The sequence below is a fragment of the Oculina patagonica genome, chromosome 7, assembly GCF_052425735.1.
Source record: "Oculina patagonica isolate OP01 chromosome 7, crgOcupat, whole genome shotgun sequence".
Taxonomy (NCBI): domain Eukaryota; kingdom Metazoa; phylum Cnidaria; class Anthozoa; order Scleractinia; family Oculinidae; genus Oculina; species Oculina patagonica.
The window spans coordinates 498,486-519,970 of record NC_135764.1 but is presented as its reverse complement, the minus strand read 5'-3'; the positions used below and the strand labels follow the sequence as shown (position 1 = coordinate 519,970).

General features: G+C 38.4%; 2 protein-coding genes across 2 annotated transcripts; one reads left to right on the top strand and one right to left on the bottom strand.

The window, feature by feature from the left end:
• The first annotated feature begins 575 nt into the window (after positions 1 to 575).
• LOC144661213 (mitochondrial protein C2orf69 homolog) lies at positions 576 to 18,261 on the top strand. The gene is made up of 12 exons (XM_078521909.1): positions 576 to 649; positions 1,566 to 1,647; positions 2,319 to 2,503; positions 3,852 to 3,961; positions 5,985 to 6,107; positions 6,199 to 6,260; positions 6,678 to 6,772; positions 7,306 to 7,369; positions 8,327 to 8,425; positions 12,261 to 12,364; positions 15,503 to 15,764; positions 17,094 to 18,261. The coding sequence occupies exons 1-12, from the start codon at positions 632 to 634 to the stop codon at positions 17,537 to 17,539; spliced, it is 1,650 nt and encodes a 549-aa protein (XP_078378035.1). The 5' UTR covers positions 576 to 631; the 3' UTR covers positions 17,540 to 18,261.
• Positions 18,262 to 18,284: 23 nt separating this feature from the next.
• LOC144661212 (neuroligin-4, X-linked-like) lies at positions 18,285 to 21,485 on the bottom strand. Its single transcript, XM_078521907.1, has one exon. It carries the CDS (start codon positions 21,423 to 21,425, stop codon positions 19,605 to 19,607), a length of 1,821 nt encoding a protein of 606 aa, XP_078378033.1. The 5' UTR covers positions 21,426 to 21,485; the 3' UTR covers positions 18,285 to 19,604.

The following is a 21,485-nucleotide window of genomic DNA, read 5'->3' as shown; positions in this document are numbered from 1 at the left end:
CTGAAAATTTCAGACAAGTTCAAGTTTGAGTTTATTTTTGCCATTCTTGACCAAGAAAGAAATCCATGTTTCACGGCACGGACTAGTAATGGCTTTCAACCTTCAACCCAACAAGCTTGTGGGGAAAGATTGCGGGACTAGCCCAAAATGCGTGCTGTCTGATGAAGGCAGCGTACCGCGGAGCAGTGAAGTCGTGGGTGGAGAGGGGGGGGGGGGGGGGAAATTGATTTCTTAATTCAGAATAAACGAAAAAAAAATCGGAAAGATATAGCAAGAAACAAACAAAATAAATAGATGCCACTTTTTTGTATCATAATTCGAAAGTTTCAGTAAGTTGTTAGTTTAGATGATCCACGCGCCGCGCTCTCAAATAAAATCTCATGCATTTATTTTACGCCTTTTTCTCCTGTAAATTAAATTGGTCAGATTTACATATCCTTGCGAGAATCCCTTGGCAAGAACTTCACAGGTAACCCAGCAAACTGAGCAGAGGATAAAAAGATATTTTTTGTTCGACGATCGCGTGACCATGATCGCGTGACCATGTGACGAAAAGGATTGGGGCGAGAACTGCGAAGGTGAATTTCATCTCTGCACTGCACTGCACTGCACTGCACACGATAAATAAAGCATGGAAAGACTTGCACTGGTAAGTGACTGTGCTTTCTCTACGTTTATTAAGATTGAAAATCAATGGTTTAATCATGTCTTCATTGATGTAGTCAGTCAAATGCGTTCGATTTGGGTCCAGGTGGGTTGGTATAAACGTGGACAGCCGCGGAGTATTCAACCTACAAAGCTCAAGATTATTATTAAATTTACATAGAAATGCACATAAGCTCGCGAGTTCTAACTAAGACTTACTTCATGCATGAAAACACTTGCAGCAAAAGAATATTCTACAGAAAGCTGACAACAACGCGAAGTTAACTTAGTCAAACAGAGGAAAGAAGCGATTAACAAGATCATCGCCATTTTGGATTTGAATTTGGTCTATCAGGTTGGCAGACGGGGGGGGGGGGGAGGGGGGAAGGTTATGGAATTTAACATTACAATGCAAGCTGTGTTTGTGATTGTTCTGAAATCAAGTATGTTTTAGAATTTGATTGAAAAAGATATGCTTTGGTCCTAAATGGGGTGAGGGTTTCACAAAGTTGGTAAGAAGGGAACTTTTTTGTAGTAAATAATAAAGATGGTAAATTTTAAGCTCGGTAATAAATAATGAAGATGAAGTATTCAACATGACACAAGCATGGGACAAAGAAAAATTCTGAGTCTCCGACGGGAATCGAACCCATGGCCTCCCAGTTAACGGTTGGTTCTATTCCCGTCGGGGACTCAGAATTTTTCTTTGTCCCATGCTCGTGTCATGTTGAATACTTCATCTTCATTAGAGAACTTTTTCTTGCCTTGGTTCGCATATTTTGCAAGTCGTCTGTAAACAGTTTTGACTTTAATATTATTGACCATTTAACATAAAAGACTGCGAGGTCAAGGTTTTTATTGGTTGATCAGAGCTTATAGAATGAAAACCAATAAAACAAGTCTTTTCCTTTACTCGGAAGGTAACTGGTGGTAACCGTGGAATTGGCTGTGCGATTGTCAAGAGATTGTGCAAAGAATTCAATGGAGTTGTCCTCTTCACTGGTAGTTATTATAATGATTATTATATATTACTCTATTGTTATTATTATAATTATAGAGTTTTATTCGTAGAAAAATACTAAGATTAGTATTTGGTTGTCATAATCCATTGAAGGTGAAGCTACTTTCTACTCAGCCTGTATTCATTAGAAGCCCGGGGGAGTACTCCCAACTATTTTGTACAGGGGTGTGCCAGGGTGTGCCGCTGAGTCTCTAAGACCCTGAAACTGTTCCAGAGAAAATAAGGAAAATTTGCAACTCTGTTCCAGACAAACATTGGAAATATAGGTACCCTGTTCCAGACAATATGCACAATGGAAAAAATGTATAGATATAAAAAACACTGGTGAATATCACAAAGTTTTCACTTGATTTCGTCTGTGACATGAAGATAAAGCAACAAGGGGAGCTGAAGTTTCGTAGCTGTACTTGATCATGCTTAATAAGGGTTCTGGTGAAAAAAAAAAAACCCTGTTCCAGAGAGAAAGGCTGAATTCTATACCCTGTTCCAGCGTCAGGGTGGCAAAAATGCATACCCTGCTGAGTGGCACATACCCGTATAGACCATATATGAGGATATGTTCTTACTGGTAGAATCTTTACAGTAGAGATACATCACTTTATAAACAATTAATTATTAATTAATAATATTATTATGATAATGATTTACACAGCTAGAGATGAGAACACTGGTACAAAAGTTTGTGGAGAACTCAGCAAAGAATTAAATGTGACAAATATCAAGTTCCATCAACTTGACGTCACATCCCAGGAGAGTATTGACAAGCTGCGAGCTCATGTGCAGGAGAAGTTTGGTGGTCTTGACGTGTTGATAAACAATTCTGGTGTCATGCTCAAGGTAGAAAAAAACTTAGTGACATGGACAAACTAGATAGCACAGGGATAGTGCTGTTGTTGGGGTGCTTGCTTCCCACCAATGTGGTCCAGGTTCGATTCCTGGACCTGGCATCATGCAGTATATACAGGTTAAGACGGAATCCACTAGGAAGTCGAGTAATATTTATTAAAGTTGGACAAAAATCAATTTCCAGAATAATTTAAATCCTATTGCGTTATTTCCTACCCTTAATAAAAGGTAAAGATGTAAGTAATTATCCGTGATAACACCAACAACAATTTCTTATCAGAGTCTGAGAAAATGAATTTCATAGTTCACAAGGTATAGGCAAAATCTCACGTGTAGCCATTTTGTAAATTCGTCTTAAGCGATTCAGTGGAATTCAGCGGAACTTCAAAATGTGTTTTCGATGTGTGGTGTTGTTAGAAAAGATTTCTTTTGATAAGATATTTGAAGCAGTAACAAAAAAGTTTGCAATAAGGTGAAAATAATTCTGGTACAACAATTTCTTATCAGAGTCTGAGAAAATGATATTTAAAGTTCACAAGCTATGGGCAAAAGCTTACATCTTTTAAGCGATTCAGTGGAATTCAGCGGAACTTCAAAATGTGTTTTCGATGTGTGGTGTTGTTAGAAAAGATTTCTTTCGATAAGATATTTGAAGCAGTAACACAAAAGCTTGCAATCAGGGGTAAATAGTTTTGGTACATAATTTTGTCCAATAACTACTCGAAGTCCTGGCGGATTTCCTCTTAAGTTTGCTTATGGTTCTCCTCCTTGCTCCGAGGGTTTTTCTCCAGGTTCTCTGGTTTTCCTCCCTCTACAAAAACCAGCACTTCAGTCTAAATTCCAATTCAATCGGGGATTCAGGGCCACAATAATGCAGATACATGTCCAGGATTGAACGCTAATGAGATGACATTCGTCATGACAGGCATCACAAAGTGTCCTCATTAATAAAAGTTCACCAAAACACACCAAATTTTGTCAAATATGAAGTAATATGGAAATGTCAAATAACACAGTCAAACATGAAGTACTCATTAAACAATACCTGCGTTCAATCCTGGACATAAGTGATCTATAGATGGAGAAAATGCATGTTTGTTTTAAATTTTTGTAATTTATAATAGCAAATGATCATTGTTGTTAAGATAAAATGAATATCAGATGAATGCCAAAAAATATTCAAGCACTTTGCAACAATAATTTGGCACACATTTAAGCTCTTTGCTTAAAAATGTCTCAGAGTTAAAAATTATGCTCAAATCTGGAAAGAACTCTTAACACTGTGTTATAATATAAATTAGGACATAAATTCAATCTTCAATGTGGATTCAACCAACAGAAAACTGAATCTGATTACGCCAAGAGAGCTGAGACAACAGTTAACATAAACTTCTTTGGAACGCTGAACATGTGCAAAAGTTTCTTCCCGCTACTGCGACCACATGCCAGGTGAAACAGCTAGTGTAAAATTTTTAGTTGACAGAGTATAACCTGTGACTGCACTGCTGGGTTGGCTAACATTACCTTTATCTACACTGTATAGGCCCACAGAAAATAAAATAAAACATTAATTAAGGACGGTGCCTACTAATAACAAAGTATTTTTGCCCGGCCGATGACTATACAAGAAATGTAGATGTTACCAAGGGCTACTAAAATTCAAAAAGAAAATTGGGGGTAGCCACGCAAATTTTCAAGATAATTAGGTTTGAAATCTGGAGAAAAGTGCTGACGTGGCATTTTAAAATAAAGTAAAACTAAATACAATTTCCTTGCAAATTCCATTTGAAATTGGTTTTTCATGAACAAAATCAACATTAATCTTTTTCTCAATCTTTACAATAACTAACAAATAATGTCTTTGGAACTGCGTTATCCATGTTTTTATTAACAAAATAATTGCGTTTGAGCCATTTTTGACACCAGCAGCTCTCACTTGCATGGCCAGAAAATCGGCCTAAATTTTTTTTTTCAATTAATGAAAAATTAAACATGTGCTCTATAGACTTACCACTTACATTTTATAAAATAAAAAGTGGGGGTCACCACGCGTTTTTAAAAGTTATACCAGTTGTTTTCAGGTTCTATGTTCTTTTGGAGTCTGTTACATTTTTCCTATCCCTCCCTAGCGAGTTGAATATTTGCATCTCGCGCGTGCACTACGCCATTTGTCACGGTTAGCAGTTTGCGGGTAACGTTTTAGCGCTTAGCGATTTGTTTTTAACTGTTGATGTGAGCCATTTTCAGTGGTTAGCGGTAAATGGCTACTTATATGTTGCTTTCCGCTGTTCCTGGCTTAGGATATGTCCATAAACTGGCTTTCGTTGCAGAGAAAACTTTCTTGATTTTTAGTTGCGCGCTTGTTCGCGTAGTTGAATTCGTCATTTTGCGCGAGCAAATTAATTAAAAGCGTGCGCGCCCAGTGTTATCGATGCATTGCGTGATGCGCAGAACAAGTGTGCAGTAGCAATAGGAGGCACCGTCCTTAAAAGCAATTTTTTTCATTCTTGTCATGTTTTTATAATTGAAGGGCTCAGTGAAGAAAAGGAGGTCGGAATTTTTGGCTAAAAAATTACATTGCCAGAACAACTCCAAAATTTTACACTTAGGTTTGTTTATGTCTTTAAAAATTGCCCTGTTTTTATTTCTGCTGGGTTTTGCTTCGTTTTAGAGAAATATATACAAAAAACCTGAATTGTCTAGTCGGTGTCTTTTGGAGTTCCTTTGTTGGACTTATATAAACTTCTAAAGACACTGACTGGAAAAACTAAGTTATTTGCATACGTTTTCTTGGAAATGGAACAGAGGCCAGCGAAAAATAAATGTAGTAACATGTTAAACACATGTAAACAAACCCGCACATGAAATTTGGAGTTTTCGCAATGTCAATATTTAGCCAAAAACACTGATGCCCTTTTTCCACCCAACCCAATTATTATACAAGGACAATATATTATTTACGATGTTGATTACTCTCAGGATTGAAAGGTTGATTCGCATGTAATTACAGGGGTGTTAATTATATATATGCCAAATGGCCCTGCTGGCGCCTGATAATTGTAAGGTATGATGGGTTTATGTGAGGCAGTCTGGGAAAAGTTGTATGGCCCTGTATGCAACAAGAATATTATTATTGACACATGCAAGACTGTGGAATTGCTAGCCTTTTTATTTAAGCCCTGGAGTGGGGATTTCTCCCTCGCATGCCTTGCTGCCTTGCCTCACACTCCTTGCTGCCTCACCTTGCATGCCTCGCTGTCTTCCCTTTCAAGGTGCCTCGCACATTTGTAAGATGCTGGGCCAAACTACAAAAAAATGGCTCTTGGTCAATATGCATGGACCTCGTTGCACTTGGTCTGTATGCCATATCCTTGAGCCAACTATTTTCTTATCTGGCCCTCCCACTTAATCAATAAGTTCATATCATTACTCATTGTATATTTGACAAAGCATGTTTTGATTTGCATAACAGGGTGGTGAATGTGTCTTCCACGCTTGGAAGCTTGAATTGTGTTTCTCCTTCACTGCAAAAGCAGTTTGCCTCTCCAACATTGAAAGTAGCAGAGATTGCATCTCTTATGGAAAAATATGTCAGGTACTTGTGAAATTTTCAGAGAGTTAAATTGAATTAAACCGGAATTAAATTCCCTTCAAATTCTGATGTTATTTTTCCTTTCTTCCCCCAGAGATTCAAAAGAGGGAAAGATGGCTGAAAATGGTTGGCCAGATGATTCAGCTTTCAGTCCAGGTGTGTTTGAATTTGATCAGGAGTATATTCAGGATCACTGCATGCATGGACAGACAGTTGTTCCTACTAATCACAGGACATGTAGCATGTTGGGTGTCCTGTGCAGGTCAAGAGCTCCATCTCGGTCCTTGCCCTGATGCTGGGCTATTTAATTTGCATTTGAAGCTTATTTTTAAAGTTCAGATGAAATTACAGCAAGGCAACAAATCATAGAATTTTTGTATATTTTTCTGAACATAATGTAATATGTAATAATGCACAAACACCCTGAAGGGCCTTTCTGACTCCTCTCTTCAGTTGATTTTTGATGGTGGCAATGCAATGTTAAATGTAAATTGCATGAAAGTGAAGACTAAATTAGTGTGTATCTGTAAAGAAATACATAAAAAAAATAATGCAAGACTTTGTTCTTCTAAGCTTACAACGTATCCAAGGTAGGCGTGACAGCTCTCAGCATGGCACAAGCTCGTGAGTTCAAACATGATCAGCGTGAAGGAATCTTGGTGAATGCTGTGAGTATATTTATAACATTATTGTCTGTTATATATCTGTCAACTGAAGGTGGATAAACCATAAAAAAGAACAAAATTATTGTATATTCTGATTTCATAATGCTCTTTGTTTGTACCCTGCATAGCAATCATTCCCGTACAAAGGAAGCATATTCCACAATTTCGTGCAGTCAGAGCGTATCGTACATGAGATTTATGCAGAGAATGGGAAAGCTTGCTTCACAGCTTCGTACTTTGTTCCATCTGTTTAATAGTTCTCATTGTCCGTCCCTCTTGCAATGCCAAGCACACATCACCAACTACTTATTGCACCCCTTACCCTTTTTGCCTCCCTTTGCTTTCACACCTCCCCCTCCCCCTCCTTTTCCCTCGTGCCTCATTCTCCCCCTCATTTTTCTTTGTCGGTCACCTTCCCTCAAAGCCTTCTGTGGGAAGGGGTAGGGAATTTTTTCTAGAACACACATTATGGTTCATGACAACTACCTGTAACTTGATAACCAGAGCATTGTATTGGATATCACCTGCCCATTTAGGTGTGTCCTGGCTGGGTGCGAACAGACATGGGTGGAGAAAATGCCAGCAAGAGTCCAGAGGAAGGTTGGTACAGCTCTTTTTGTAATGATAATAATTTATAGTTTATTGCTGTTGTTGACTGCTGTTGGGGGACATTGGGGTGTGCTGAACACTGCATTACTGCAAAAAATTCGGCAAATATCACAATACCGTGAAAAATTCTGAAAATACTGCAATTTCATAGGTAATATTGCATAGCTGGCAGATTCGAGCAGTGGGACCGTGAAAAAAGTGGCACAATTTTAAACTGATTCATAAAACTGTGGACCGAAGCAACCAGGGTTCTTATACTGATTCTCATCAACCAAAACCCTAAGAAAACACATCCCGCAGGTTTGGAGAATACCGCAATTCAAGATTGATATTACCAAAATACTTACATCCTTACTTACTCCTCTTTGTGCATGGGTGCCCTGGGGGGGGTACTTGGGTAAATTTTTGTTGGGTATGTGCCGCTGGCCTCTCAGAACCCCTACCCCATTAAAGTCTTATTCTATGGCCAATTGCAGACCCCATCTTAGTCACTTTTGGGTAAATTTAATTTTTACGACCCCAACTTAGTCACTTTCTGGGAGTTGTTTTATTGAACAGCAGCAATAAATACGGTAACATTTTTTTCGGCGAATATTTCCGTTTATAAATCACAACTTGCCAGATTTTCGTACTCTCAAAATCCCGGAAAAGTGAGACCCCATTCTAGTCACTCTATAAAAAATGCTTGAAATGGCGACCCCATTATAGTCAGTCCAGTCGTGAAAAATGCGACCCCATCCAGCGGCACATCCCCATTAGCCCATTTATAGGAAGTGCCCCCCCCCCCCCCCGGGATGGGTGCACATAAGGCCTCTTTTACCCAAGAGGCCTTACAAACCCCAATTTCCCCTTCTTGACTCGTGTTTAGTGTTACTTACTTACTTATAGTTACTTATTTTATTTTCATTGATCCAACCATTCACTCCATTTTTGTTTGGTTTCATTCAGGAGCTGATACACCAGTTTATTGTGCTCTTCTTCCAAAAGGAACAACAAGTCCAAATGGAGAGTTGGTGCGAGACAGGGAAATTACTCCATGGCTTCCAGGCAAATCTGATTAATCTGTTTGAAAAACAACGGCAGTTTTAACATATTGACAAGTTTCATAATATCAGGGGTAGTGAATGGTCCTTCAAAAAATGCATGTCTCGCAGAATTTTAGCCAAATTTCAGCAGTCTGGTCGTCCCGAATTTTTCTTTGATGCCTTCTCTGAGTCCTGGTTTCTTTTGCGAGGCTAAAAAGGTCTCCGGCTCGCAGAAAAGATATCAGTCTTGCCATCTTGCGAAGTCTCACATTTACCATTCGACACCCCTAATATTATGCCAGTGGTTTTAATTTTTTAGCAGTAGTATTGTGGGTGTAGAATGAAGTTAGTTTTGTGGAGGTATAACAGTCCACAATAATATTTCAAGTAGTGCATCTTGCTTTCATTCCACACGTTGAAAATGTGGACTAATGCCACCAGTTACAGGGTAAAATGCTCTTTAATTATTTAAAATAATTATATTTAATAATTTTTTCGTACTATGGCAGTATCATTTGGAGATAGTAGCATTTTTTTGCGTCAACTAGAAAAATAAATCAGTAGAGAATGCAGCTCTAATCTACAATGTTCAGCATGAAGAAATCATGTGTAACCCTTTAATTTCCAACAGTCAGATCAAACTGTAATTTCTCCTTATGATATGAATATGTTGCCAAGTAAGCAAGTGATAGGAAGTAAGAAAACCATCAGAAAAGGATATTGTCTTGATGTAGCTCACAATTCTCACAACTAACACCAAGGACTGGCCATAGACTTGTGCCTGAGCATGAGTCAGTTAGTTCAATAAAAGAAAGTATTTTATTCAACAAATGAGAAAATAGTTTTTAACTTGGAACAAATAGAGATAATTTATTAGATCAAAGATGTGACATTAATTTATGTGTACGATGATTGTGTGAAATAAAACTACAAAGTGAATTTTCTTGAAAGGTATTTTTCTTAACAGGAAATCACACTTTGAAGATTTTGTTTAAAGTCCAACGCTATTTAGTTGTTAACCCTTTTAGTTTAAGTCTTGTAATAAATCCCATAGTCAAAGCAGAAATTCTCAATACTGGTCTATATACAGTTTCAGTAGTAGTTCTTAGGAGAATTTGAATATAAATCTGCTTTTCTTTCGATATACTGCGGAGAAATTAGATACTGATCGCTGTTGAGAATTAATGGGTTAATGTTCTAAGCTGTCACACAGTGATCATTCGAAATAACAAGTATTGTTTGACAACCTCAATTAACAGCAACGAAGAAAAGGAGCACGCGGTCGCCTCTTAGATGAATAGGATATCCAAATAAGCAATAAGAATTCTAAGATAATTTCTGTCTTCTTGGTTAGCCTCGACACTGTCTCTCAGATACCATATGTCGTATATTTTTGTTGAAACAATTGCAGTCTGAGAAGTTTGGACTATCCGTTGGTTTGTGATAAAGGCACATGTATTTTTGCGAAAATTATGGACTCGATCACCTAAGGAGCAAACTTCTAGATTTAAAGCCAAATTCTCCCAAGGCGAGTCACGGTAAATGTGTGATAAACAGTAACGAGAATTTGTATGTTGACATGGGACTTGAAGGGTTCAACGAATATGTTTGCATGCTCTGCGGACCTACTATTTTTTTCTTGTTTTATGTCAAACCATTTCATCTGCCCCACATCACCATCTCATGAGAGGAAAGGCGTACCTCAAACATTACATGTGTAGTTTAGGGTGTGACAGAAGCCTGAACTCAAAGCATTCTACCTGTGTCAGCGTAAATAAACCCAATTAAGTCTTCGGAAGTATTCGCATTCAAAGAATAAAACTATATGTCACGCCAAATCAAACGAACAGGCAATTTTATTTATAAAAGTGGATATGTGAAATACCTTAAGCATTTAAACTGCGGGGAAAGATTTAATGCAGGAAAGACCATGACAAAATGCGATTTTCTGTTTTCACGAGCGTGGGATAAAAAAGAAAATCTGAGTCACCAACGGATGTTCTAACCACGGCCTGCAGGGACATGACATAATGGCGCAGTGCTATTTTCGTTGGAAATGGTCACAGTCTTTTCGGAAAAAATGGAAGAACAAGAAGTGCAAGTTAGTGCTAGCGCTAAGAAATGTTTTCACTTTGAGCGCTTTCTGACACTACCAGTTAATGGTAGGGTAGGGTGGGGTGTGTCACGGGATGAAGCAATTTCGTAACCACGGGCTTGTATTAGCAATTCTCTCTTTGGCTATTCCTGTCTTATCCGTAGTTATATTTTTATACATATATTTTATGATTTCTATAGAATGTGTAGCTTGAATCAATCGAACGAAACATAAAATACGTGTGGTGTAATTTGTGTTGCGCGTTTTGGAGAAAAACGCCCAGTTATACAGCTGCGTTGCATTTTACTGACTAATTATTTTGCGTGTTTGAAGCTAGAAGACCTCGTGCGCATTTTAACGTTTCGCCCAAGGAAAGGCCCAGCCTATCGTACAATAAGGCCAACATTTGTTGGGTGTTTTTGTTGGTCATGTGTCTAAACGGGATCCGATGCTGCCTACAGCGGTTGGCCGGATATTTTTGTGCTAACGTCGATGTGGCGCTGCCATATATGTGTGGGAAGAAAGCTTTCTCGATGATTCTTATTTTCGAGATCCCGCACGATAGCTAGAACAGTAAACGTGTTTTCGCCAAAAATATGAAATCGAACTTTCAGATGTTTTTGAAAAAATACGTAGTTTGAAGTTGACGTTTTCCATCCTGTTCAACTAAACAGAGGCTAAACGTCACAAGAATATTAAAACTGCCTTTTTAAACATTGGTTGAACGAAATGTTTGATCGAAACAAATTTTTAAACTTTTATCCAACAAAAAGGCATACAATAAAAACCCAACTTTCAGTGCTACAAACAATCGCATTAACAAATCTTGGGCAATATCAGCAATGTGCGACTGAAAGTTTGAATAGGTTAATCAATTAGATTTACCAAAAAAACCCAGTTCACTTCATAAAAGTCTAGTTAAAAACCTTATAAAGTAACGCAACTGTTTTATCTTTGGTTATGGCAACATTAACTGATGTTTGGGAGAAATACGACCTAGAAACGGGCTGTTGATTAAAACAAAAACTGTTTTGAAAAACAGCCGGGAGATATAAAATTGTGAAAAAGGCGTTTTACAGTGTTTTGACGCTGAATATGTTACAGTATATATTGATTATCGATAAAACTATGAAATATTGTTAACGATGCGATCTTATGAGGTCGAAAACAAACAGATTTAATGTACAAAATACGCAAAAGCGCAGGTATTTGCGAAACAATACACCGTCCTTTTGAAAGGTTTTGGCTTAATGGTGCAGGCCTTTGTTACCCTTTCTCTCTCGTTGCCCTCTTTTATTCCATGTGTTTGATCTATAGAAATTACATTACGGCATTTTTGCTTAATTAAGGGCACTTAATTTTCTAAATGTGAATTTTCCGTCTAATTTTCGGCAAAAAATGCTTCAATTAAAACAAATTAACGACTGAATGATTATTTTCGAAGCGTGCATAAATCGTTTAAGTATGTTTAACTTTATAGACGAAGTTAATTTCCTTCGATTCGTATTGTGTGATCTTACCGCCAGCATGGCACCACACAAATGTCAAAAACCGGATTAATTTAACGGAGTATAACAAAGAGACATGGATTATTAAGCAAACATTGTCCAATTTTTATGGTAATTTCGTTAATATTGCTATACATGATGCTTTGTTTATTTTTATAACTCCTGAAGGACATTCTCTCTACGCACGTTTTTCATTTTGCCACTTAGTTTTGTCGTTCTTATGGCGGATACTAAATCTTCTACTTTTCCTCCAGTTCGCCGCGTACGCGCACACGGCCATGAAAAACGTGAAAATGATGTGGTGTTTTGTGGTGCTGAAGCTCAACAACATGTTGTGTTTTTTCCGGGTGATGTACAGGTAAGGATATGAAACTGTTAGCGATTCTTATCGATATCACATTGGAGTGTTGAAAAAATAATTAACTATTATCTAGTTATTTAAAAGTATTATGTGCAAACTGGCTTGCTGTCTCGATTTGCCCGTCGTATTTTGCGTTTGTACGCTAAGTTGATGAAGTGTTTCTTGGTAACTGGTCTTCTTTATTATTGGTCTCCTTTGTGTCTCAAAATGAATTTTGAATTTTACCAGCTTCATATTTGCCGTCTTAGTTATTGCAGTACACTTGAAAAATGTTCCATTTTAATTTAAGTCAAACGCTCGAGGGCTGCGGAGTCTAGTACAGTAACACGATTGTTATTAAGGTACTCGCTAAACTGTTTTGTTTATCAAGTTATTGAAGTTAAAAGCTTTGAAATGAAAGGCGCTATGCCGACCGATTATTTCATCATCTAATATTTGCGACAAACAGCACATTCTAACAAGTGCGTAAATTATCTTGTTAATGAAACCCAAAAAAACATTGGTTCAAGACGAAAACTTATTCTTCCACTTGTAAAAGTTTGCGCATCGGCGAGAATCAATAAGCATATATACTTTGCCCTTCTAAACAAGCTGGTTTGTTTTGTTTTGTGTTGTGTACTGTATGTAAACTCTCCAGGGAGTTTATTGTACTATATTCAGTAGTTCTTGCCGTGCAAGTAAACTTAATTTCCTAAGTGCTCCTCGCGAATTTGTTGCATACATTTCTTTAATAAAGATTCAAACTTCGGTGATAAACTTCATTTTTATAATGTGACAAGGGACAAGACGTGAACAGTTTGAATAAATCATCTAAAGTGGAAGTAATTGTCGAATGTGGAGACTTAATTTCTTTTCCTTCCCAAACTCAGAATGTGAAAATTTTGCCGTCTTAACTTCGCTAATAAACTTTATTTTCGTAATTTGACAAGAGACGAGACGTGTTCAGTTTGAAACTTTTGAATAAATCATCTAAAGGCAGTGAACGTTATTGACGTGTGTGGAGAGCGTCTGTCTGTTGAACTTAATTTCCTCCCCAATGTCAAAACGGCGGTATCATTAATATCTTTGGTTAAATCCCTTGTGTTTCATCGCAGAAAGTGCCGAAAATTTTGCTGCCTTAAGTTTTCTGCGTAATTGCGAATGGATTAGAACGTAAAACAAAAAGTGGTGAGTTTTAAAGGAGCAACGTTGTACGAAAAAATCGTCTCAAAGTTCAACTTCGAGAAACACTGAGTTTCATTTCCATGATATGATTATTAACTGCTTCTAAACATTCCTCGAGAATTTAAACGAAAATGGAAAAGGAATGCTTTCTTTTTGTTTATTGAATTATTTTAATAACACTATTTTTTGACACGTTTCGTGTCTGGGAATCGTGTAATATCTGACACGAGAAAACAAACAAACAAACTCAGGCAGTATTTCGAGACTGTGAAAGAATCGGCCATCGTTGTTCACAACTAAATACTGACTTGATATGTGAGCTATTATAAACTGTTGTAAACTATTGCAAAAGGTACTGCTAGGTTATGTTTTTAATTTTTTTTTTAATGTTTGGGGAGCAGGGCCGGGATGGCGCAGTTCGACACAGTTGTGAGAGCGCTCGCCTCCCACCGCCGTCTCCCGGACCCGGCGTCAAATGTGGTTGAGTTTGTTGTTAGTTCTCGTCCTTGCTCTGAGGGTTTTTTTCTCCGGATTCTCCTGTTTTCCTCCCTCCAGACGTGTCGTGTACAAAAAGTAAATAATTGTTTGGGATGAAGGTGTATGAGCGAACAGTCGCCTTGTGCAGTTTTCTGGACGCCAGATACCAATGACCTCACCAATGCTTTCATCATGTCGGAACAATTAACAGTGTACCAAAACGTTGCTTTGCAACATTGCAAGGCTGAAAAATAAACTTTCGTTCAAGTCTTCGTTAGCCTGGAACAATATTAGTAAACTTGCAGTAAACAAGTGTTAAACAGTTAAAAAATATCCCCCCCCCCGCCAAAATTCATCGTGCGATTCCTATTGAGAACACCCAATTGCAAAGTAGATTTCTAAAGTAGAGGTTCTTGAAATCGTAGATTTACAGATCTGTCGTTTACTTGAATAGGGCCGCTCGCTTGATTTCATTCGAAAATCCCTTTCACAATATTTGTCAGTTTTCTGGCGCCGGATCATTGAAAACAACAAATTTGTCGACAATTCTGTCACGCAGTTAAGACGTATTGCAAATTCAAGTATTGGCGCAGGGCTTAGTATAGATGGATTGGTATTAACAACACAAAACGACGATTTTGTCAGTTTGAGAACTTTTCAAATTCTTCTCAAGGAGAAACTAAAGCTGTCAGATGGAAATGTATATAGAATAGAATGCGACCAAACTTGGGCGAAAAGAAAAGTTTGGACCAACCCTCCCCTAGTGGGAAACTTTTTAAGACGGTTTCCACTGAAAATTCAAGCGATAAAGGGCAAAAATTTAGTTACCAAAAAACCCACATAGCATAGTGACATTTTGAATACAGTTATTAATAAGAAGAAATTACCGAGACTTTAGCTCTCAACCTCGTACCCCGCGAGAGAAAATTGAATCTGAACTTACCAAAAGTAAACTCAAATCAGACGTTTTACGTCAATTCAAAGCAGAGTAACTCGTGTCATAAGCATTTTTTCAGGGTAAACATTTACTTTCTCGAGAACGCTTGAGAAATAAATCGCGGGGTCACTAAGGGAAATTAAATTCAGTGAAATGTTTAAAGTAATACTTAAATGTTACCGTATTATGCGTAGTTTTTTGGTAAATAATTTATGCACTCGTGCTTGAACTTTGAGTGGAATCCGTCTTAAAGGAGCTACGTCACAAACAACGCATCTTGAAAAAAATTGGCCATTTTTTTTCAAGTTTGTCGTTCGTAATCCGACTTAATCTTCGTCAGTCGAAACCATCCATGTGTATTTTCGCGTTTTTATTAATCCTTTGTTGCTTTTCTGGGTTAGAAAACGATTATTTGAAGGTTTCGACTTTGAAAGTAATCAGAAAAATGACTTTAAATATCGTGATACTGTTCCTTTAACACGGGACACGAGAAACAGCGAAAGCAGCAGGGGTTCGGTGCCTTTAGCGTATTAATGTCAGTTTTGGTTTATTTTCAGGATTACGTGGAAAACATGGAAAGACATGCACACAATAAGAAATGGAAGCAGTGGAATTTAGAATCCACGGCCAGAATTTTAGAAAAAAGATTTCCATATAGCTTCGTGTGGGTGGTCCGTCCATCTTGGTACCACCTGAACACATTTGCTTGTTATCAAAACTTTGTGGAGGCCAACATGTTTGGTGTCCCTGATCACAGGAATCATGAATATGGTGCCTTGTATCACCTGAGAGCTTTGCTTGAGGATTCTGTCAAACAAGGTGGGTGAAAAGTTATTTTCTTTTTGAACTAAACTACGGGCGCTTTCCATTTGTCAGAACTGGCCGGCCAGACTGGTATATATTATTTTATACCATGCCATAGAAAATACAGCCAATCAGAATACAGGAAAGCCGTTGTATATCGACAATATCAACACAACCTTCCCATCGTGCGCTGCGATTGTATTCTCGACGAAATTTAGTAAGCGTATTTTCTATGGCATGGTATAAAATAGTTACAAACACTTTCTCTGGTATACTATGGAATATCTCACTTGTCACTTGTATTTTCTTGGTATACACACGAGCCTTTAGGCGAGTGTGTACACCGACAAAATACAAGTGACTCGTCGAATATTCCATAATACCACTCAAAAGCGTTGCATAACTAGTATATATGTTATGGTGAATTTGTGGGAAAGTCTCATGGAAAAGGCCCATTTGACTTTCAAAACATCGGACCGGCCGGCCAGACCTGACAACTTACTCCTCTATGATAGTGAAGGTCTTCCCTAGTCTAAATCGATGTGGATTTTCTAACCCCACAAAGAACTAAAAAAGGCAATCGAAACGGAGCAAAAGTTATAGTGTTTTGCAAATTATGGGAAGCTCAACGCGACAAATTCTCGAGGACAAACACTCAGCCAAAGCGTTCCTGATCTATGTCACTATATCAGAAAAGAATTGGGTCATGTTTATAGCGGTGCGTCCCTCGAATTATGGATGTACTTGAGAGTTTAAGAGGGCACTCGACAAGCTTAAGTTGCTCTCAACAACGCCTCGGCGACCAACTCTATTGCTTCTGCCGGTCATTCTCTTCAAAATCCTTTTTTGCATATATCCGTAAGGTAACTGAACTCAATAGACATACGCTAAGCATAAACCAATTCTTAAATGTTTAATCAGAGTTGTTTTCTTACAATACATCTCTCGTCAGATTTTATTTTCATAAGAATAAGTAACTTTACCGATCATTATAATCAAGTTTTCAGGATAAGTTTTCACCAGACACTTAATGTGTTGCATACAACATTTTCTTCTAACTTCACACACCGTCAGAGTACTTTTCTGTGACAATTTACCGCTTATTCGCCTTCCGGATATACACACCCCTAGTCATAACCCCGCCCTCTGGGGCATGAAGAGGATAAGTAAGTACAAAGTTGTGACCCCACCCACCCCCCCAAACCCCTTACGAAGTCCATTGTCTAAGTATGGTTTGTAACTGGGATGCTAGGCCACGATGAAAGGTTAATTTAATTGTTGTTAACAGATCAAATCTCTAACGTTTAGCTTGTTCTTTTTACTATCACCTTTCAATTCACACAGTTTTGGACATCCCAGCGGAAGAAGAAGACCCCACGTCAGATTTCCAAGTGATTCTTGTGGGTTTTAGTAAAGGATGTGTTGTACTTAATCAAATCATTTACGAACTATCCATGGTATCAGCGGGTGTAGACCCTCGCCTCAATGACTTCGCGTCACGGATTAGTTCCATGTACTGGCTGGACGGAGGACATAGCGGCGAGTCTAACACGTGGATAACGGATGAAAAATTCCTTTACCACCTGGCCCAGCACGTGCCAAGCATTCGCGTGCACGTGCACGTGACTCCGTACCAGATGAAAGACGCAACGCGGCCGTGGATTGGGAAAGAAGAAAAGAAGTTTGTAGAGAGTCTTCGCTCGCTTGGCGCGAATATCAAGGTTAAGGATCATTTTCAAGACAGGGACCCCTCCCTAGCTTCACACTTTGAACTTCTTAAAAGTTTTTAGTGAAAGTATTGATCAGTATTTATTGTTATTTAACTGCCATGAATCGTGAATGTTTGGTTACTGAAAATGTTACATAAATTAGCAAACGAAGACTTTATCTTGAAGGATTCATAATCCATTGTCAGACTCCAAGGTCCTAAACGGGGTGGGGTGGTTGCCCGGAGCCCAGGAGCTCTAAAAGGCTAAAACTTTTGGCCTTGGAGCTGAAGTCCACGCCGGTTACTGCTTCAAATCCTAATATTAGTTTTCCATAGAGCACGGAGGCCAGAAAACGCTTGCGGCAGAGCCCGGGTCCCCGGGCCCAGGAGGCCTAAATTTATTTGGAACCCTGACACTCGGCAAGCCTTGTGGCACTTTGCTGATTTGCCGAAAGTTGCCTAAAGTTGCAATGTTTTTGTAGAAATTTCGTCAATATAATCCAACTAAGTTATTCACTGGCCATAGCGTTAAGACCTTTTCCCATAGACTCGTTAGAGACCTGATATCGCATGTTTTAGTTCGTTGGCGTAAAAAATAAGAGTGAGTTTCCATGGTAAGCTATTATTCGTTATTGTGAAAGTTCAGGACACAATGACTTGAACATAATATTCCATTTTCAGAAAAGTGTTTTTTAATATATTCTCAAGGAAAGCGAATGTACAATGTTTGTATGTATATACACAAAACACTTTCTAATACAACTTAATTAACATAAGAGCATACAAGATTACCGAATGTAATTGTACTTAATTAATACATAAATGGGTTACAATATAAAACAAAAACAATACGCTTAGTTTGTGTTTTTTTTTTAACGTAATAACTTTCGCCTACAGGGGTATCTTTGAAACATTGTAAGCAAAATTACAGTATTATTTTTTTCAATTGCTGTGTAGCTACAAACTTTGCTCCTGTGAAGTATTATTCAGCCCAATCCAAAATGGCGGCCGAGGACCAGGAATTATAAATAATATCGTTATATCTGTAAAATCTAAAACTGTGTTTTTACAAAGCTGCTCTTATTTTTTCTCCCATAATTATGGATATTAGTAAGATTTGTCCCTCTGCAAATGTGACGGCCCTCACACTCGCTACTTGGCTGACTTGGTATCTTATAAAATGTTCATGTACCTTAGGTGAACGCTAAGATGTACAAGTTGAGCAAATTATTTATATCCACAAGTTCGATGATCTCTAAAGGGATTTCCTAATATTGTTCACTCGAGCCTGCGGTTGGAAGTAATGTATATAAATCTACATCGTGAAAACATCTTCGCTATGAAACGTAATGTACAACACAACAAAACTGATTTATCTATCTATAAGGCCAATTATTAAATATTACAATTCTGTACTTGATTTTGGTTACCTTAGCCTGTAATGTTTGGAAGTTGTTCAAATTTCGGTATTTTTTTACTTTTCGATAATTCTAGCTCTTGCTGTAAAATTGATCATGATGCAGACCATGAAATGTTTGGTTTATAACCGAACAGGTGTAAAAGAAATATCCGGCAAATAGGCGACATGTTTATTAAAACATTGTTTGCGCTCATTTAGTTAATGGCACCCTGATATTTTTCCAATTATTCCAAACTTGTAAACAAATTTCCAAGACGCTTCAGTTTTTTTTTTTACTTTATACAACTGAAGAAGTGCTCTTTTATCATTCTTTAATCCTTTTTTCTCATTTTTTGCCGAAGTAAAATAATTGCAGAAACCAATGTACTTAAATATTGTTTCATCAGGGACAAACTTGATCAAAAAATGCGACATTTTCTGTTAAACTGTTTACTTTGCTTGTGGCATTTTTACGCGATAAACAATTGCAAAAAATAAGTTCCGCTTCGCTTATTTGTTTTATGCAGCTTCCTGAGAGGTTAATTTTGAGAAGTGATGAACAACACGTTTTTCAAAATATCTTCACTTAAGACAGCAACCCGTATTCGCTACGTTTTATGACAAACACGACTTTATAAAAATTGAACCTTTTCACGCGTTGCATTAACAGCTAAGTACGAAATTCGGAAAATTTCTCCAGCGCTCAAAACTTTTCCCAGCGTATTGAATGTCGCTTTTAGTTTCAGGTTTATGAAGGTAATAGCCAAATGTTTACAAGAAATAATGCGAGTATTAAGCCACAGCATGAGATGTTGATGTGGCTGCCACTTTTCGTTCCCTGTACATCCGGGTCTTGGCATTTTGATTTTTCAATCAAAGAGTTAGAGAGTTCGGGAAGGTAATCATTCCAAAATGCAACTTTCAGAGCCTTGAAATCTCTCAACATTTGAGGATTGGCTTCGATGCGAAGATAGGCTTGGTCGTTTAGCTCAAAGTTCTTCCATGTTATTCCATGAACGGGTTCAGGCGTTGTATTTCCAAACTTGACAAAGTTTGTGTAAACAGTCACCATAAAATCGCTTATGTTTCGGTCGTCTGCAGTGTAAGGGTGGGGTGAGGTACCATTCAACAGTGGTACACCGAACACATACGCTGTAATGTCTCCGTGTGCCACTCCCTCCCATTTCTGTTTAGGGCTGTGGTCAGAACGATGTCTAAACTCGTACAACCATGTTGGACAGTGCTGACTTTGGAAAGTAACGCTTGCGTATGTCGGCGCGACCACGTAATAATCTGTAAAAGCATCAATGATACTTTCTCGAATCTTCGTTGAGTTATTTTCTCTCGGCCATCGTGTGTATTGAAATTCCACTGCGTCAACTAACAGCGGTTTTCGTTCTGCACTGTGCTCCATACCATTGATCATATGCTCTTCTATAAATCTTCTGAATATAGTTTTGTTGTATACGGAGTTGCCCTGAAGCAAGAAAGATCCTTCGTTGCTCACGAATCCAGCTATAGTAGGAAGCTTTTGAAACTTTCCCGCCTTTCGGAGATTTATCGGAGAATCTTGCAGAAAGTGTTTGTCAACAACAGGACTATAGGCAAAATTGTTTGAGGTAGTTAAGATTTGCAGCGCTGATTTCGACCGAAGGCACTCCATCATGTCTTGCATGTTCATAAAAGGACAGTTTAGATTCTTGGCAAGATTAAGCGAGGAGTAAGTGACGCCTGATTTTCCATGAAACGCAAATGGCGACAGATCAGTCCCGCTTTCACTTATTAAGCGATGGAAAAGACCTTTTGACAATGAGGAAAGAAGGTGAAGATTAACGCTAGCGCCTCCTGCGCTTTCACCGAGAAGAGTGACTCTAGAAGGGTCGCCTTTGAAGCTTTTAATGTTCTCTTTGATCCATTTCAGCGCTTCAACTTGATCTAACATTCCATAATTTCCTGGTGCTGTTAAATCACCTGTAGAGAAGAAGCCAAATGCGCCAAGACGATATTGAATACTTACGAGAATAATTCCTTGCAGAGGTAAATATTCACCAGGGCTAACTACTCGTATCGGAGTTCCCGCGAAAAATCCACCGCCGTGGATGTAAGCAAGGACGGGATAAAGTTCTTCTGATTTGTTTTGTTGTTTAGATGTGTTTGTGGCAGGCGTGTAGATATTCAGGTACAAGCAATCTTCGCTAATGTTGTCTTCCGTGTCCGAGAATCCCTCCCAAGCTTGCCGAATGGAGACGTTGTAATGATGAAGCATTTGCATGCAGATACTCCTGAATTGAGTCGCTTTGTAGACACCATCCCGCTTCCATCCCTTGTGAGGCTGAGGAGGTGCAAATCTCAGGTCACCAGTTGGCGGAGATGCGTAGGGAATTCCCAGAAATTTATGTATAGCTTTTATGGGACCGTGGGCGTTCGGAATTACCTCAGTTAGCCCCCGAAGGATGCCTAATTTAGTTTCGACTTCGACGTTAGAATCCAGAGCACGATTTCCACAAATTTGCACTGTAACAAGCAGCACCAGTAACATTTTGCGCGGAGCTTGGATTCTTGCCGCCATCTTAGCCTTGAGCTCTGACCAAATGGCCCTCAGATGAAAAGCTTTCAATGTTTGTACCTG

Bases quoted from the DNA above. Each gene is read 5' to 3' on its own strand.
- LOC144661213 (XM_078521909.1), top strand. The intron at 1,648-2,318 runs GTAGTTATTATA...TGATTTACACAG, and splicing joins TGGAGTTGTCCTCTTCACTG to CTAGAGATGAGAACACTGGT. The intron at 12,365-15,502 runs GTAAGGATATGA...GTTTATTTTCAG, and splicing joins TTTTTCCGGGTGATGTACAG to GATTACGTGGAAAACATGGA.
- LOC144661212 (XM_078521907.1), bottom strand. From the start codon at position 21,425: ATGGCGGCAAGAATCCAAGCTCCGCGCAAAATGTTACTGGTGCTGCTT.